Source organism: Mixophyes fleayi, chromosome 5 (assembly GCF_038048845.1).
Source record: "Mixophyes fleayi isolate aMixFle1 chromosome 5, aMixFle1.hap1, whole genome shotgun sequence".
Taxonomy (NCBI): Eukaryota; Metazoa; Chordata; class Amphibia; order Anura; family Limnodynastidae; genus Mixophyes; species Mixophyes fleayi.
Genome location: NC_134406.1, coordinates 3,286,238 through 3,304,515, shown reverse-complemented (window position 1 = coordinate 3,304,515; position 18,278 = coordinate 3,286,238). Strand labels below are relative to the sequence as shown.

General features: G+C 43.8%; 1 protein-coding gene across 3 annotated transcripts; it reads left to right on the top strand.

The window, feature by feature from the left end:
* Nucleotides 1-76: 76 nt before the first annotated feature.
* On the top strand, nt 77-17,087 carry LOC142158016 (protein brambleberry-like). Of its 3 annotated transcripts, none has more exons than XM_075211589.1 (13): nt 77-178; nt 1,742-1,992; nt 5,834-5,962; nt 6,666-6,851; nt 7,157-7,379; nt 7,459-7,575; nt 9,713-9,892; nt 10,589-10,795; nt 12,724-12,865; nt 15,057-15,121; nt 15,300-15,481; nt 16,177-16,277; nt 16,407-17,087. In XM_075211589.1, exons 2-13 carry the CDS (start codon nt 1,750-1,752, stop codon nt 16,543-16,545), a joined length of 1,914 nt encoding a protein of 637 aa, XP_075067690.1. In that variant the 5' UTR covers nt 77-178; nt 1,742-1,749; the 3' UTR covers nt 16,546-17,087. The 3 variants fall into 3 exon arrangements, with proteins under 3 accessions (XP_075067690.1, XP_075067688.1, XP_075067689.1); XM_075211587.1 differs by having other exon boundaries at nt 16,174-16,277; XM_075211588.1 differs by having other exon boundaries at nt 83-150; nt 16,174-16,277.
* The last annotated feature ends 1,191 nt before the right edge of the window (nt 17,088-18,278 follow it).

Here is an 18,278-nt window from a genome sequence, read left to right as displayed (position 1 = left end):
TCTCCCGGTACAGAAAGGGGCGGAGCCTGGAGCCAGGCGGAGACAGGCAGGTACTGGGCGGGGCTACACTGTGGGCAGACGCTGCGATTGGTCAATCTTATATGACGTCAGAAAGCGATCTGTTATAAACGAACCCTCCAGCAAATACCTGTAAGAGAGAAGATATCAGAGGATCCGGGTATTACACCAGCCTGTATATTACACCACCCTCTCTATTACACCACCACCTACCTTTATATTACACCAGCCTCTATGTTACTGCACCACCAACCTTTATATTACACCAGCCTCTATATTACTGCACCACCAGCCTCTATATTACTGCACCACCAACCTTATATTACACCAGCCTCTATATTACTGCACCACCAACTTCTATATTACTACAACACCTACCTTTGTATTACACCAGCCTCTATATTACTGCAACACCTACCTTTATATTACACCAGCCTCTATATTACTACAACACCTACCTTTGTATTACACCAGCCTCTATATTACTGCAACACCTACCTTTGTATTACACCAGCCTCTATATTACTGCAACACCTACCTTTATATTACACCAGCCTCTATATTACTGCACCACCAACCTTTATATTACACCAGCCTCTATATTACTGCACCACCTACCTTTATATTACACCAACCTTTATATTACTGCAACACCTACCTTTATATTACACCAACTTCTATATTACTGCAACACCTACCTTTATATTACACCAACTTCTATATTACTTCACCAACCTTTATATTACACCAGCCTCTATATTACTGCAACACCTACCTTTATATTACACCAACTTCTATATTACTGCAACACCTACCTTTATATTACACCAACTTCTATATTACTTAACCAACCTTTATATTACACCAACTTCTATATTACTGCAACACCTACCTTTTTATTACACCTGCCTCCATATATCTTCTCCTAGCCTCTATATACTACTACACCTCCCCCTATACATTTACTGCACCAGCTGCCATATACCGTCCCTACTGCCCCATCCGCTGAGTATCCCCCATAGCTGCTGCAGCCCCAGCTATGTCTGTGTATTCTCCAGACATATGTGGGGAAGGGGTCACATAATCACCCCAAATCAATTTAAAAAGTTGTCTCCAGTCACCATCTGTCTACTGCAGGTCTCCCTGTACTGTGGTATCTTGTCTGTATATAAATGTATTGTTACCTTAATGCAGGTTCTCTATGTAACTGGCTGCTGTGCTCTCCTGGATACAGAATTACATATTATCCTGTGTGTACAGGTGTTATAATCATGTGCACAAGATGCGTTTAATGTGCCGCAGCGCAGCCTTGTGTACACTCACACATAGGTGTCTGTATACACTGTGAGTCTGCAGGGTTAGTGTTTGGTAAATACCACAGAGCTCTGTGGGAATACTGAGTACATTACACTGAGGAGGCTGAGACACAGGTCTGACGCTCAATGTGAGGACAAAGTGTAGGAAATGTAAGGTTATGGCTGAACTCTTAACTAGTTTATTGTCAATGTGTGACCAGTATACTGTACTGACACTGTACACAGCACTAGTCTGACACATCTACACCAGGTGCTGCTTTATGCTGTATATTGTGTTACTATCCTGCCCCTGCGGTACCTCTGTATTGTGCGCTGTCCTGCCCCTGTGTTACAGTTGGTTTGTGTAAAGTGTTTTGCATTTTGGGGTAAATGTCCAACATCACTGACCCTCTCTGTTCCCTGTCCAGGTCTCATAATGTCTCTGGACAGACAGTTACTGCTGCTTTTTGCCCTCCTCACCCTTCCTGCACATAGTGGGGCATTTTTTGGCTGGTTTACCCGCAAGTCTTCGAGTCGGTCCCCTGCAGCCCCAAAGGAAGCAAATCCCGACCCTCAATCTCTCCCGAATGCTCCGTTTGAAATGACGACAGCGGATGACAAGTTTCTGGCTGAAGCCAATCAGTTCGAGCTCTCTCCACTGGACGGCTGTCACTATAAGGTGGGGCCCAGGATCCCCCCCCTCCTCCCCGGCAAAGGATAGTCGCTGGTGATCCCCATAATCCCTATAAATAAGTGTATTACAGTGTGTTCTGTTATGACGCAAGTAGTGTTTAGTCTTCCATCATCATCATCATCATCATCAACATTTATTTATATAGCGTCAGCAGATTCCATAGCGCTTTACAATTGGGAACAAACATCAATAAGACAATACTGGGCAATACATACAGAGAGGTAAGAGAACCCTGCTCACAAGCTTACAATCTATAGGACAATGGGAGTTTGATACACAAGGGCACTTGCTACATCATATTGCACATTGGACCAGCTAGAATGCAAAGTTTAAAAGTATTGAGTGGACTGTGTTTGCAGCAATGTTGGTCAGAGGGTTGTTGTCTTGTGTTAGCTGTGTAGAGGGTTGGTAATAGTGTAACCTATGGAGATTAAGATGGTGGTTGAATATTATAAGCTTGCCTGAAGAGGTGGGTTTTCAGAGAACGCTTGGTTTGCAGACCAGAGGAAAGTCTTACTGTGCAAGGGAGGGAATTCCACAAAGTGGGTGCAGCCCGGCAAAAGTCCTGTAACTGAGAATGGGAGGAAGTGATGAGAGTGGAGGAGAGACGTAGATCTTGTGCAGAGTGGAAGTGACAAGTTGGGAAATATTTTGAGACAAGTGAGGAAATGTATGTTGGTGCAATTTTGTTGACGGCCTTGTATGTTATCATCATCATCATCATCATTTATTTATATAGCGCCACTAATTCCGCAGCGCTGTACAGAGAACTCATTCACATCAGTCCCTGCCCCATTGGAGCTTACAGTCTAAATTCCCTAATATATACACACACTCACACAAAGACAGACAGAGAGGGAGACAGACAGAGACTAGGGTCAATTTTTGATTGCAGCCAATTAACCTACCAGTATGTTTTTGGAGTGTGGGAGGAAACCGGAGCACCCGGAGGAAACCCACGCAAACACAGGGAGAACATACAAACTCCACACAGATAAGGCCATGGTCGTAGAAGAATTTTATATTGGGTTAGTTGAAATACAGTTAACCAATGTAGAGACTGACAGAGTGGCTCAGTAGAGGAATAACGGTTAGTAAGGAAAATCAATCTAGCCGCTGCGTGCATAATAGATTGTAGGGGTTCAAGTCTGACTTTGGGAAGACCAGTAAGGAGGGAATTGCAATAGTCAATGCGGGAGATGAGTGCATGAATGAATGTTTTTGCGGTGTCTTGTGTCAGATATGTGCGTATTCTGGAAATGTTTTCATCATCATCATCAACATTTATTTATATAGCGCCAGCAAATTCCGTAGCGCTTTACAATTGGGAACAAACATTAATAATACAATACTGGGCAATACATACAGACAGAGAGGTAAGAGAACCCTGCTCGAAAGCTTACAATCTATGGGAATGTATGTATTACATGTATGTAACATGATTTAGATATAGAGTTGATGTGGGGAATAAATGATAGTTGTGAGTCAAGGATTACACCTAGGCAGCGAGCTTGCGGGGTGGGATTTATGGTCATGTTATCAACAGAAATAGAAATGTCAGGCAGGAAGCTTCTGTTGGGTGGGAATATTATTAATTCAGTTTTTGAAAGATTGAGTTTGAGTTGGCGAGAGGACATCCAAGATGAAATGGCAGAAAGACAGTCAGTAACGCGAGACAACACAGATGGTGAAAGATCAGGAGAGGATAGATTTGTGTATCATCCACATAGAGATGATACTGAAATCCAAAGGAGCTTATTAGTTTTCCAAGAGAAGTGGTGTAGATAGAGAATAGCAGAGGACCTAGGACTGAGCCTTGTGGTCTCCAACTGATAAAGGAAGCGGAGCAGAGGTGGATCCAGAGAAATTAACACTGAAAGAGCGATTAGATAGGTAGGATGAGAACCAGGATAGGACAGTGCCTTCAAGACCTAGGGATTGTAGCGTTTGTATGAGGAGAGAGTGGTCAACAGTGTCAAATGCAGCAGAGAGATCCAGGAGAATTAGAAGAGAGTAATGGTTATTACCTTTTGCTGTGATCAAGTCATTGACAACCTTGGTCAGCGCAGTCTCTGTGGAGTGTTGAGAGTGAAAGCCTGACTGAAGAGGATCCAATAGGTGGTTTGCTGTAAGAAAGTGTGTGAGGTGAGTGTAGGCAATTCTCTCGAGAAGCTTGGAGGGGCACGGGAGCTGGGAGATGGGGCAGTAATTTACGAGAGAGTTTGGGTCAGAATTCTGTTTTTTTAAAATGGGAGTAATCACTGCGTGGTTGAATAGTGATGAAAAAATACCAGTAGAAAGAGGGAGATTACAGATTTTAGTTAGAAGGGGAATGAGCACAGGAGACAGGGACATGCCCATTTGTGAGGGAATGGGATCAAGAGGACAGGAGGTAGAGTAGGAAGATGAGAAGAGAGAAGAAACTTCTTCTTCATTTGTGGGATCAAATGAGAGAGTGTCAGAGGGTGCTACAAAGGAATTGAGCTGATTGCTTGTCGAGGGAGATGATATCATTTCAAGTCTGATCTTATCTATTTTGTCCATGAAATAGGAAGCAAGATCCTGGGCACTGATGGTAGTTGGAGGATTTGGGGTGGGATGATTGAGAAGAGAGTTAAATGTGTTAGAGGCGTTTGGTGTTAGAAGCCTGAGCATAGATGAGAGATTGGAAGTATGCTTGTTTTGCAGTGTCCAGGGCATTTCTATAGGAGTGGTAGATATCAGTATATGTGATGAATTCATTAGAGGTACAAGATTTACGCCAGTGACGTTCTGCTTAACAAGAACGTTTTTGTAGAGTTTGTGTTACTGTAGTGTGCCACGGTTGGCAACGAATTCTACGCAGAGTATGTAGTGTCGCTGGAGCCACTTGATCCAGGGCAGTTGCTAGGGTTTGCTGAAAATGGGGTACTGCCCAATCAGTGGAGGAGAATGTAGAAATTGGGGAGAGAAGGTGTTGGAGAGAGGAGGAAAACTGTTGAAGATCAATAGAGTTATTATTTATGCGGGTACGAGGAGGCTTGGGAGAGTTTGACACTCGGGAGAGTAAATAACTGGGGGTGAGCGCTTAGCTAATAAGGTGATGATCCGAGAGGGGGAAAGAAGTGTTAAGGAAATTAGAAACTGAGCATAGTCTAGAGAAAACAAGATCAAGACAGTGGCCAATCTGATGAGCAGTGGATTCAGTCCACTGGAGAGGTCAAGTGAGGAGGTTAGAGAGAGTAGTTTGGAAGCAGCATTGTAACGTGGATTAGAAATAGGAATGTTGAAATCACCCATGATGATGGTGGGGATGTCAGAGGATAAGAAGTGAGGGAGCCACGCAGAGAAGTGTTCAAGAAATTGTCGGTCCAGGGGGGCAATAGATGACAGCAACACGCATAGAGAATGGGTTAAAAATCCTAACGGCATGTACTTCAAAAGATGTGAACGTGAGTGATGGGACATTTGGGAGAACTGTGAATGTGCACTGTTGGGAAAGAAGTAGTCCAACCCCCCCCCCCCCCTCCCCCTTGTCTGCCTCCCGGTCTGGGGGTGTGGGTGAGATGGAGACCACCATGTGAAAGGGCTGCAGGTGAGGCAGTGTCTGATTGTGTGAGCCATGTTTCTGTTATTGCTAGAAGGTTTATATTTGAGATGAAGAGATCGTATACGGAGGTAAGTTTGATACAAACAGATATTGCTAGCTCCTGTCTTATGCTTTGTAGAACTGGTTTGGTGAAATGAATAATAGGTAATAATAATATTAGATGCTCTGGATTCTATCAGATATTGTGAAAATACGTTCCAGCAAATCATTTTAATGGTGTTTTCTGGATTATTACAGGTTGTGAGTCACCTGAGATCATCTTGTACAGAGATATCTGAAGAAGAGATTGCAAAACTCGGGGTTACGCTGTTCAACTGCCAAGCAGAAGTAGAGGGGCGTAAGACGTACCCCTGTACTGAAGAGATGGTGAGCATTTATGGTGATTATGGCACACCACCTACTGGTTGTGTGTGTGTAGTGCACATCAAGTACAGCAAAACGCTTTGCCCTTAGCTTTTAAGTGATTGGATGTTATATGATGCTGAAATGATTTCACCCTCATTGGTAAATATTTATAAAAACAGCGGCTGCTGCTAAAAATCAAAACTGTAAATTTCGCACAGTCCTAGAGAAGAAATCGAATTCTAAATAAAGAATATGTCAGTGGTTTTGTCTGTGCCCACTTTTCTACAAAAGGCACAATCTGTGGATGATTTCTGCTTCTGGTTGGGAATAACGTGTAGTCCAACACCCCCATGATTGTATATAGCTCTGTACACTGCAGATATTATATGTACATAGACCTATAAACCATTCAGAGCAATATAATCCCTGTAATCTCTATGCAGTAGTATCATTATAAGAGATTGGTGTACGATGTACTAATGAGCCACTTGGAAGGAAGATATGAAATTGGTTGTTTCACTTCCCAGAATTGTAATCAGCAGCTGAACATTAAGTATCAGAATAAGTTTAATATTAGCATTAAATAAACACAGAATGAGTAAATCTCAAGTACTTGTAATAAAGTAACTGGTATTATATGATAATCAGATAGTATCTGAGTAATGTGTGTGTGAGTGGATGTTTTTCTTTGCCGGAAACGTGACCTGAGCGTCTTTCTGAGCAGACGCTTGCGGAGTGCACGGCATCCATGGACCCCGATACCTGGAACGCCTATCATATTGTCAGCAACCGGGCGCGCTCAGTCTGCTACGCCACCCGCCAGCTTCACTTCCGCCGCCGGACAGAGCTCACCGTCAACACGCTGGTGTCCACAGCCATGAGTCAGCTGGAGGCCATGAAAATGCTGAAGGTAATGTCGCAGGATGGCGCCACAGGCCATGTATTTTGTATTGGATCAGTGGGCAATATTGTATGCTCATGAGGAGCCCTTACTCACTGAGCAGCCATAGGGTTTTGTGGGTATAGTTGTGGATGTAAGTTTGTACCAGAGTAAAGCACATCTATTATATGACTTATTACACAGTGGGGGGTGTTTTATTATTGTTGCAATTATTAAACTGGAAGCCATAAATCTGGTTTTGGTCTTTGGACGTAGTTTGGAAATAAAGCAAAATTGCATCCGTTAGTAGTTATGGTCTGACGGTGTCTCGGCAGGACGGGCAGGAAGAGCTGAAGGAGTTGACGTCGGAGTCGCTGCAGAAGGTCCTCGGCAGTCAGGCCGATCTCTTATCCCAGCAGGAACAGCTGCAGAGTAACCAGGAGGAGATGGAGACCTCCATCAGCGGTAACCTGGAGATGCTGGCGGAGGAGAAGGCTCTGATCGCCAGTGGGCACCACCTGGTGGCGCAGATGATCGAAGGGATCGCTCAGAAGATGGGTGCGGAGAAACCCTCTCATTATGTCTTGTGGCGTTAATCCTCAGGGATTAATTAATTTTCCTCTTGTTCTGTCTGCAGAGAATGTGAGCGGACATCTGAAGGAGCAGGACGCGGAGGTGCAGGAGGGACATAAATCCATATTAGCCGACCTTTCTGAGGTCCGGGACCGATCTCAGGAAGTTTACTCCAAAATCGGTAGGTTTACTCCTGGTCTCTGGGGCAGCGTCCTGTACAGTGCTGGTGTCCCTGTGACCCGTCAGGACATCTACTAATGCTGCTGATTCCCGGCTTGTGCCGTGATAGATCAATGTGAGCCGTGTAATCACCACGATCATCAGTGTCAGACGTATTACTGTGCATATAATTCGCGCAACAAGTGACCCATTAAGTAGAGAAGAAAAGATTTATTTTATTTTTTTATTGGAGAGGAAGTTTATTATATATCACAACCATGAAATAATTAGCAGCTAACAGACGGGGGTAATATCAATTAACTATTGTCGTCAGAACCGGTGGTGAGTGGAAAAGGGGCTAGTAAATTCGCTAAAGAAATTCTATAGAATGATCACATGTGAGAATAACTTACACAGTTGAAATGATTTATAGATTCACCTAGCGGTAAAATACTGTTTTTACAAAGTTTTCTCCATCCTCCAAATTCAGCCGGCGTATTGTCAGCTCTCTGAGCTGTCTGACTCCGCCCATTCTGGGGTTTGACGAAAATCACCGAAGCCCCATGTCAGTCTGTCGTCTCGCCCTCAGACAGAGTGATAGGGGACAGAAGCTTTACAACAGCTTAGTAGGTAATATCGCCCACACGGTGTAGAACTGGTTCTTCATACTCCGCTGCATTATGGCTGATTAATATTTAAGCTCAGCGTCTCTGCAGGGCTCAGGGGTAATTGTTTCACAGAGCAGCAGCTTGGTTATAAAACAGGACTGTGGTTGTCTGGTCAAGTTTCTGTTCTGGTAAATAAGGGAGGGGGGAGGGGGGGTTCTGTGAGCTCATCGGACTAATATCTCTTAAAAGCTGTTCTGGACCAAGATACTCAACCTGTTTACTGAAGAGGGAGATTTTCTGACCTCACTAGACTTGTAGGAAGCTTTTTTTTTTTTTTTTTCACATTACTATTGCAAGATATAATCATTTATTCCTCAGATTCTTTTCCAGGGATGTCCCTTAGCTCACCTGCCGTCCTTTCAGCTTCCCATGTTTTCCAGGACCTTCACCAAAGCATTGGTGGTCCTTATGGCCACTCAGAAAATGTGGCATAGCCCTGTAGCTGGATTTATTCATTCTTATCGAAAAGTCAGAAGCGCCTCCCACCAGTCCCCAGTAGCCCAATGGATAAACCACTGGCCTCCTAAATTTGTGATTGTGGTGAGCTCTGAGTTCTATCTGGGATGCAGGTTGTATTTTGCTCATTCTTAAACAGTAGAACTGGTGGTTTCATGTTTGGGCCCAAAAGGCCACATCTACCACAACATTCCGGTGGGTTTACCAAATAAAACACATTGCCAAGAACCATTATATAGTCTGGATGTTGTTAGAGCAATATCTTCTACCTTTCCAGAACAATTTCAGAAGACACCAACAAGTTATTCTTCCTGCAGATTCCCGCAAAGGATGTGCTCCATCCAAACCTACTTCGCCAAGCTGGATTAGAGATGTTATTGCACAGGCCTACAAGGGGGAATGGGTGTGACGTGCCAGAAATTTTAAAGGCCAATTTTTCAAGAGCTGTAGCTAGCTCCTGGGCATGCAAGTCTCAGGCCTCAATGAATGACATCTACATTGCAGCTGGGTGGTCAGCTCTGCACACTTTCACCAGACTATCTTCCAGATGTTTCCTCTGCTGCTGATGTGCTGTTGGGGACAAAATGCCTCCAAGAAATTGCTCAATATCTGTAAGTCTAATTAAGTCTTAAGTCCCCACCCTGTTACTGCTTTGGAACGTCCCTATGTGAGGGCGGCCACAGAGTAAGTAAAGGGGCTTTGTCAGCCCTATGTTCCCAACCATGTTCTGTGTTCTCATTGGCCAGCTGGGGAACTTACTAAAGACACCAAAGTAACGGAGGAGTCACCTTGTATACACTTCAGGTGAGTTTATTTTTCCTGTATCTGCTGATTAGTGAGATAACCCATTGTTAAGGCTGCCATGGAGTACTTCAAGGAAAAGAAGTTAACAAATATAATTTTTGTTTATCATCATTCTCTGTTAATGATATCCAAGCATGACATTAATGTTAAATGCAGACCTGCAGCCCAGCTGAGGTCCAGGTTACCTTTCAGGTGATGACCTTCGCTCCTCATGGTTTTTTCTCTGTGCAGAGTCCAACCTGGCCCTCTTCCTGTCCTACCAGAACAGAAGCGCTCAGTACTTCGACGTGCTGATGGAGAAGCTGCAGCGGATGAACCAGAGTCTGGGTACGGTGCTCTATGCCATGGACCACATGCATCGGAGTGTGGAGAACCGGCTCAGCTACATCCAAGCCTTCATCAACTGGGCTGGTAAGTCTCTGCCAATCCCACCTTAAAGAGCCCTAAACATGGCGTTTGGTGTTGGGTGGAGATTCCGAAGATATGATAAACTATACGTTCAGTGAGGAGATCCTCCTCTCTGATGGGTCCTGATCCTCTTGTCTGGTGGGTCCCATTAATGATCCAGTGCTTCTCTTCTCACCTGGGGTGGGTTAGATCAAAAGAACCAAGATGGTCAGTCGTGGAGGAAACCTTTTGTTATAGATCAACTTTAGGCAACTGAAAACGGGTCCTTAAGAGGGCTGATCTTGGGGTCTGCTGATCAGTTTCAGGATCTACTGAAGGGGCGAGAAGTCAAAGGGAGAAAGGAAGGTTTATGTTGAGGTGTTGCCCAGGGCTCCCATGCTTGGATACGCTTAAAAGACCTTCACCCAAGTTTTATTCTTTTTATTTACTGTGTGTGGGGGGGGAAGGGTGGGGGGGGGGTGCTCTGTTGTCCAGAAAAAAAACCAAACCAACCTTATATTCCCTATTACTGCCTTGTATGTCACCCCGGCTCCTCTTCCCACTCTCGAAATAGCGAAATCTAAATATTAGATGCCGGTAGGTGTTTTAATTGTAAATGTAGAATTGAATAGATGTACAATATAAATGGCCAACACGTTATCACGGTAACTATGGATAAAGCGGCGCCATGTATGACATGAGACTGATATTTTGTTGCAGGCGGGAACCTGAACGCCATATACACGTGTGTGCTTCACGGTGCCTACTTTCTGCTTCTGGCTCTGATGATGACTTTCCTGCAAACTCCCGGCTTCTCTCGCGCAGTTCTGCTCGTCCTGATCGTGGTCAACGCCCTGTCTGAGCTCAACCACCAGACATCCCTCGGATTCAGAGCGCTCACGGCGTTACTGGTGTGTACGGTCATCGGTGAGTCTGATCTTCATGTGCAGAGAGCTCCCTCTGCTGGTCAACGGGGAAACTGAGTGAGGGGTCATCTACTAAAGATCAAAAATAGTGGCCAATTGCCATTTTTAGTGATTTACAGATCTATTTTCTATTTCATAGCCTACATTAAAGACAAACTGACCTATATATCACCACTTTTCTCCCAAATGCCAGACATTGCAGTCGGTCAAATCAAATTTCTCATAAATGTTAAAAATCTATGAAAGAACAATTTTAAAGACGCCAAAAATGTTTCCACTGATTTATTTACAAGTGTTGAAATGAATGGGCCGTTTTAGTTCCGGTTTCCACAGATGCGCTGTTAACCCCATTGAAATGAATGGATGTACTGCAAGCGATGTGGAAAGTTCAATGTATGGAGGCTTTAATAACGGACCAATGGGGAAGTTAAGGACAAGTTTGACATTTAGACCCCATGGTTGAGTTTTGTGATGTATTCCAAATATCCTGTTTTTTGTTCCCATGTCTCCGTGTTAAATGGGCAATTGCCACACGACCGAGGACTCTGAATTTGTCAAGTGATAGATCGATCGTTTATACTTTTAATGTTGAAAGCTCACTGCTACTTAATTCATATAATTGCAGTGGGAGCTTTCAATATTCGGCAGAAGGAGTGTTAAATGAATATAAGCGCTCAAATAATTCCAAAATCTCTAGATGTGATAAAGCCAAATAACTCTGCTGGGAAGGTCCAGGCACACGGTCACCCAAAAAAAGATCATTTGGAACACACCTGACACCTCCAGCAGTTGCCGGGGGGGAGGGGTAACCCCAGGGGTGGCAATTAGTGGTCCCATAGTAATAAGGGGGTCTGTAAGATTATACTATACCTGTAAAAAATGTATCCCCACCTGGGTGAAAATAAACACAATGGACGGATGTGCCCAGTGTTCCCCATTGCAGAATAATGGAACAGGCTCCTGTTAGCTGGACAGCCAATAAGAATCCACGCTTCATGCTAGTCGCGACATGATTGGCTGGTGACGGACACAAGTATGAATGCAGATTTTTATGGACACAGAATAGATTTTATTTTTTACATGTGGTCACATGATTTACACTTATATGTATTAAAAAATACACGTCAGTGTTTAAATACTAAAGATTAAAAAGGGCCCTTAGGCCGAAATTTTGTTCCCATTGGAGCATATATTCAAATAGCAATGATTTATTAAGTGACTATAACTTACAAGCAATAAAAACAAACAATTAAGTGATCACATAGTATATACTTGGCTACAAACAGTGAACATTCTGGGGAACCCGGTTTCATTTCAGACACCTGATTTATTTAGAGAGACGTCTTCTGGACATCGCGTCCTTGTGATCCCAGTGTGAGGTCCTTGTGATCCCAGTGTGAGGTTATTTCTAGAAGTCCTTATATAGATCTTATCTTGAATGATGGGTTCCTTGTCCGTGACATGTGATACAAATGTACATATAGGATTCGCTGAGCACAGCGTACAAGTCCTGGTGACATCTTTCAGGTAGAACCAGTAACTACAGTCTACATGAAGGTACGTGAGCCACAATAACAGCACATTTCTGTTTAACTCTTTCAGGTTTTGATGTTCATGGGAACCGTTCACTTCAGTGGGGTTGCTACATGCACTCCGGGAACACCATTGAAATGAATAGAGAGCTTAGAACTACATCGCTCGTTAATTCACCATTTTTAAATGGACGGAAATATCTAAAAATCGCTGCGTCCTAGATTAGATGGGACAAAGAACCTGTTTGATTTTATTTATTTCGTGAAGGTTGGGAGATCTGCCTATAGTGACCCCCTCAGCCCCCACCCCCTCAGCCTGGCCTCCAGCGATTGGCCACCCCCCCCCCCACATTCTGGGTCACTGAGGATAATGTGTTTGGTTCTGCTTCCTGCGCAGGTCACTGGACGCTGCTGAACTGTATCCGCTGTTTGCTGAAGGTGAAGAACAGGAAGGTCTGTCCTGCGCTGCCGCCTCCCCAACCTGTCCCTGTAGCCGGGTCACACACAGACAAGGGAGCCCGGTTCTCCACCCCGGAGAAGTAAGAATGGAATTTGTGCGTTGTACCTGTAATTCTCCTGTTATTACCTTGTCTGTCACCCTCAGCCCCCACAAATATATCTGATATAAAGGAAGAAGGAGGAGTGACCGGTGAAGGCTGATATCAAATGGGAGGATAGGGGTGTAATTGGTACAGCAGAGAGTTTAGCTAAGAGCAGTGCATGTATCTCGGGACTAGACAACCTGGGAGTCACATCACACCCTGTCTGCTATCAGCTGGCTATCTACTGGCAAGGCATGCTGGGACTTGTAGTTTCACAACTTCTGTAGAGTCACAGGTTGGCCAGGCCTGATGTAGGAAATACATAGCAATTATTCTGCCTCTAGATGCAACCTCCTCCTCACTGGCCTCCCCCAATCTCGTCTTGCTCCCCTTCGATCTGTACTTAACGCAGCCGCTAGGCTCATCTTCCTTTCTCGCCGCTCCTCGTCTGTCTCCCCCCTCTACCTATTCCTTCACTGGCTCCCCTTCCCCTACAGAATCCTCTTCAAGCTCCTCACTCTTACATACAAGGCCCTCGCCAACTCCACTGCACCCTACATCTCCTCCCTCCTCTCTATTCATGCTCCATCCCACCCTCTCCGATCTGAAAATGACCGTCACCTCTCTTCCCCCCTGATCACCTCCTCCCACGCGTGTATCCAAGACTTCGCCCGCGCTGCCCCCCTCCACTGGAACAAGCTCCCTCCCTCCATCAGAACTTCCCCCTAATCTGTCCAGTTTCAAACGGGCTTTAAAAACCCACCTTTTTCTTAAAGCCTTCCAGTCTCCCACTTAATTACCTAACTTTCTTATGCCTCTTCCCCTTCATTCCCCTTCCCTTATCCTCTGTTCCTCCTTCTCTCCCCCGTGTCTCTCTGTGTACCCCACCCCTTAGATTGTATGCTCCTTTGAGCAGGGTCACCCTCTCCTCCTGTCTTCACCACTTTTAACTCTGCTCTCCAGCTACCTTGCCCTTCTCCTCTAGGACCCTATTTCCCCCCCCCCCCTGTGCCCTCTCACTTCCTCCTCTCCCCCCTGGGGGTCTCCCTGTCATCCGTGCCTTCCTTCTTGGGCTCTGTCGTATGCGGACCTTCCCCTCTCCCCTCCCCCACCCCTAGCTGTGCTTTGAGCTCTCAGAGTTATTGTGCTTATTGTTTACTGTACTGTGCTGTCTCTCCTCATATTGTAATTTCGTTTGTCAGTGTACGGCGCTACGGACACCTAGTAGCGCCCTATAAATAAAAAATAATAATAGATGGCGACACCAACTCTAATCTGACAGAGCACTGTGCGAAACGCGTTGTGTATTTGTGACTCATACAAGCTGTGATATGCTGGCCAATTGGGTGGACTTAGAGCACTCTGGTCACACATTACAACATGGTTGGGAACACTGATACTGTCACTTACATGGGGCTGTTCTGTTGGCTGGTAAATCCGGTAAGTCGAGGACGGCATCTGATGTGCATACGGTGATTGTCCGACCACGGTGCCCTGTATGACCCAGCACCGAGGTCTCTTCTATAGGTTATACATATATGTGGATAAATCTGACCATCCGGCTGAGCGGCTGTAAATCCTGCTGGTCGGTCAACTAACCCATTTTTGCCGCAATATCTGACTGTTATTTAGAGCATTTGCTCTTTATACGTCATTTGTCTGTTTACCTTTAACTTTGACTCCAAAAAATCTGTTGTCTGTGATATCCCCTCATCCAGGGGGTAAGTGTGCGTGTGTGTGGGGGAAGGGGGTAAATGTTCCCAACCACCTGCCCCTCCTGGTTATATGATGCACAGGCTGCCTTTGACGCTGGTCATTATGGATGTGATGTTCTCCAGTGTTTGCAATATCTCCATTTAAGGTACATACACAAACAGAGGCACTCTCCAAATACACACCCACTGTTTTGCAAACCATACTGGTTTCTTCAATGTATTCTTTATAGCTGGACAGAAATGGGGGATAACATCTGTATATTCAGCCAGGCTGGGGCTTATGTGCCGGGTGCTATTTAGACCTAAATCTGCCCCATGAATCACTAAATTTCTGGGAAAGTTTTCTGCGGAGAGGGAGAGAGCATTTACAGCTCTCTCCCACCAGGGGGCGCTACAGGTCCGTTCTGGGCTGGAGTAAAGCGGTCTCTATCCTAGATGTCCGTCACATTCTGTATATATATTTGTGTTGTCAGGATGGGGGAGGAGACTCTGCTGGAGAAGGAGCTAAGGAAGCTGTCGGATGAGGGTTATACAGAAGGTGAGAAGTGCTTGTTAGTGTTGCATAATGTAACATCTGTTTAAGCTGCTGATGTTGATTCCTTTATTCCCTGTAGATATCCAGATACTGTCCATACATGCTCATGCTGTTACTGATTATTCCATGTACCTATAACATAAGCCGTTTGCTGATGGGATTGTATTACGTTTCTCTATAGATGATTCTCTGTTCGGTCACAAGTCTTTGGTGTATGATGTATCTATCATAGCGTCTCCTGCTCCTCTGGACTGGAAGCTGCAGCATTGTCTGAGGACCCCCAATCAGTCCACTCCGGCCATGAAACTGCGCAGGCTCAGTATCACCAAGGCCGTCCAAGGACACGACAGTCCCTTAAAGCCGGTAAGTGCCGGGACTGGTGCCGAGTGTGCCGGCTCTCCTGATTGCTGGCACAGATCTGGATCTCTAGATAAATGTTTGATCATGTGACAGAGGTCGGACTACCCCCAGATAAGAGGCTGGATCCCCCAGCTGGAGTTGGACCGATGGACTCTACATGTCTGCTGGTTGATGCATTCAGTCTCCATTCCTCCAGCCAGGGGGACTGAAAAGCTCAGGGATCTGGTGCACAATTCGCCCCTCCGGTATCAGGTGAGTCACCACACAACAAGAGGTTTAATGGTGGAGATATCCTCTACATTGTTGGCGTCAGACCTGATATAAACAGGTTATAGACATTCCAATCCAACTTTAACTACACACATTCCACATAACATTCTGGCCAATACAGTGGTCTCATTGTTAAATCTCTGCTTCAGGAATCGCTGTAGTTTATGGAAAGGTTACAGGGCCGAGTTTAGCTTAAGTTTCATATCCTAAAAAATTAAGCCAATTCCAAGTTGAGTTGTATACACAGTTTAAAAATCAATAATTCAAAAATGTTCTAGGATCATGTTATTAATATAAGATATGTATACTTTGACTTGTTTTCTTTATTTTATACTGGCTCCTGAAAAGCTCCCGGTTATATCTTTAAACTTTAACACATTGGCACCACTCTTGTTGCAATTAAGTGTAATAATCTTGTGTACCAGCAGGTGGGGCAATACAACACCTCCCAGCGGCACCTGGGTGCAGCGTTTGATGCTGTGTCGGAGCCGAAAAATTATAGTCTGAACAATTCGATGTCCAGTAATCTGTGAGTACGGACCTGGTTTGTATGATCTAGAAATCTAGTTGTGTAAGTGCCAAGTGCTCAGAAATTAGACCATTACATTCACATGTCGAGTTATTTTCTTGGTTTTGCATTCCTCCCTCCCCCGTACAGTTCAGTGTCTTCAATGTCTCCTCGCCAGTTCTGCCAGGCAATAACCAGGGCTGGACAGCCGTGCCGAAACAAAGCCAGCGGTCGTCAGGAGTTCTGCCGGGTTCATGCATCTGGGGAGTCGTCATACACGGCGTCCTGAACATGTAGTACAGCTCTATAGTGCCAATCCTGTATCCCATCGCTGTGCCTTCCAGTTATCAATCGGCAATACACTTATCGTACCTACCTCAGTATAATGGAAGTCACTATAACACCAGATGTTTGTCTATCTGCCTGGAGAGGAAGAGACTCTACTCTCTGTATTATGTTGCACTTTACTACTGTGATATATGTACAATGTGTCATTTATTGCAGTTTTTATGTTGAAAGGAAGAGTAGGTCGTCCTCTATTATAGATCTGGGTGCTCAGTCTGATATTGCAGGTCTGGTCTGAGCATGTGTAGCTGCCTCTGGTATATATTCGTTCAGCATTATGTATCAGACTAATAAGTGAGGAAACATTTATATGAAATATAATTAACTGGATACAGATATTGCCCCTAAGTTTCCCTACTTTATTATGATACATAAAGACACTTTTTGGTGGTATTGTCATTTTAAGACACGATTTTATTTTGTTATTTTATTGAATTGTCTAATTTTACTACTTTGTATACATTTAATAAACCTACATAAATCTTTCTGCTGTGTCTTGTGGCTGAATTTAGTGATTATCAGTGGAGCTTACTATATATATATATATATATATATGTATATATATTATATATTCTATCCTACCACAGACTGTACTAATTTTCTCAGAAGCCAATTAATCTACCAGTGTCTATAGACCATGGGAGGAGACCGGACCCCTGGAGGATTCACAGGAAGGACATGGTTATAATATATATTATACAGGGAGCAGTGATATCAGTAATGATCAGATATAATATATATTATACAGGGAGCAGTGATATCAGTAATGATCAGATATAATATATATTATACAGGGAGCAGTGAGATCAGTAATGATCAGATATAATATATATTACACAGGGAGCAGTGATATCAGTAATGATCAGATATAATATATATTATACAGGGAGCAGTGATATCAGTAATGATCAGATATAATATATATTACACAGGGAGCAGTGATATCAGTAATGATCAGATATAATATATATTACACAGGGAGCAGTGATATCAGTAATGATCAGATATAATATATATTACACAGGGAGCAGTGAGATCAGTAATGATCGGATATAATATATATTACACAGGGAGCAGTGATATCAGATATAATATATATTACACAGGGAGCAGTGATATCAGATATAATATATATTACACAGGGAGCAGTGATATCAGTAATGATCAGATATAATATATATTATACAGGGAGCAGTGAGATCAGTAATGATCAGATATAATATATATTATACAGGGAGCAGTGATATCAGTAATGATCAGATATAATATATATTATACAGGGAGCAGTGATATCAGATATAATATATATTACACAGGGAGCAGTGATATCAGATATAATATATATTACACAGGGAGCAGTGATATCAGTAATGATCAGATATAATATATATTATACAGGGAGCAGTGACATCAGATATAATATATATTATACAGGGAGCAGTGACATCAGATATAATATATATTATACAGGGAGCAGTGACATCAGATATAATATATATTACACAGGGAGCAGTGATATCAGATATAATATATATTACACAGGGAGCAGTGATATCAGTAATGATCAGATATAATATATATTATACAGGGAGCAGTGATATCAGTAATGATCAGATATAACACATATTACACAGGGAGCAGTGATATCAGTAATGATCAGATATAACACATATTACA

What these genes read in the sequence shown, in the direction of transcription:
- LOC142158016 (XM_075211587.1), top strand. Translation starts at nt 1,750, where the DNA reads ATGTCTCTGGACAGACAGTTACTGCTGCTTTTTGCCCTCCTCACCCTT. An exon ending in AGGCCATGAAAATGCTGAAG is followed by an intron (nt 6,852 to 7,156) that starts GTAATGTCGCAG and finishes GTGTCTCGGCAG; the next exon opens with GACGGGCAGGAAGAGCTGAA. An exon ending in ACGACAGTCCCTTAAAGCCG is followed by an intron (nt 15,482 to 16,173) that starts GTAAGTGCCGGG and finishes CTTGTGTACCAG; the next exon opens with CAGGTGGGGCAATACAACAC.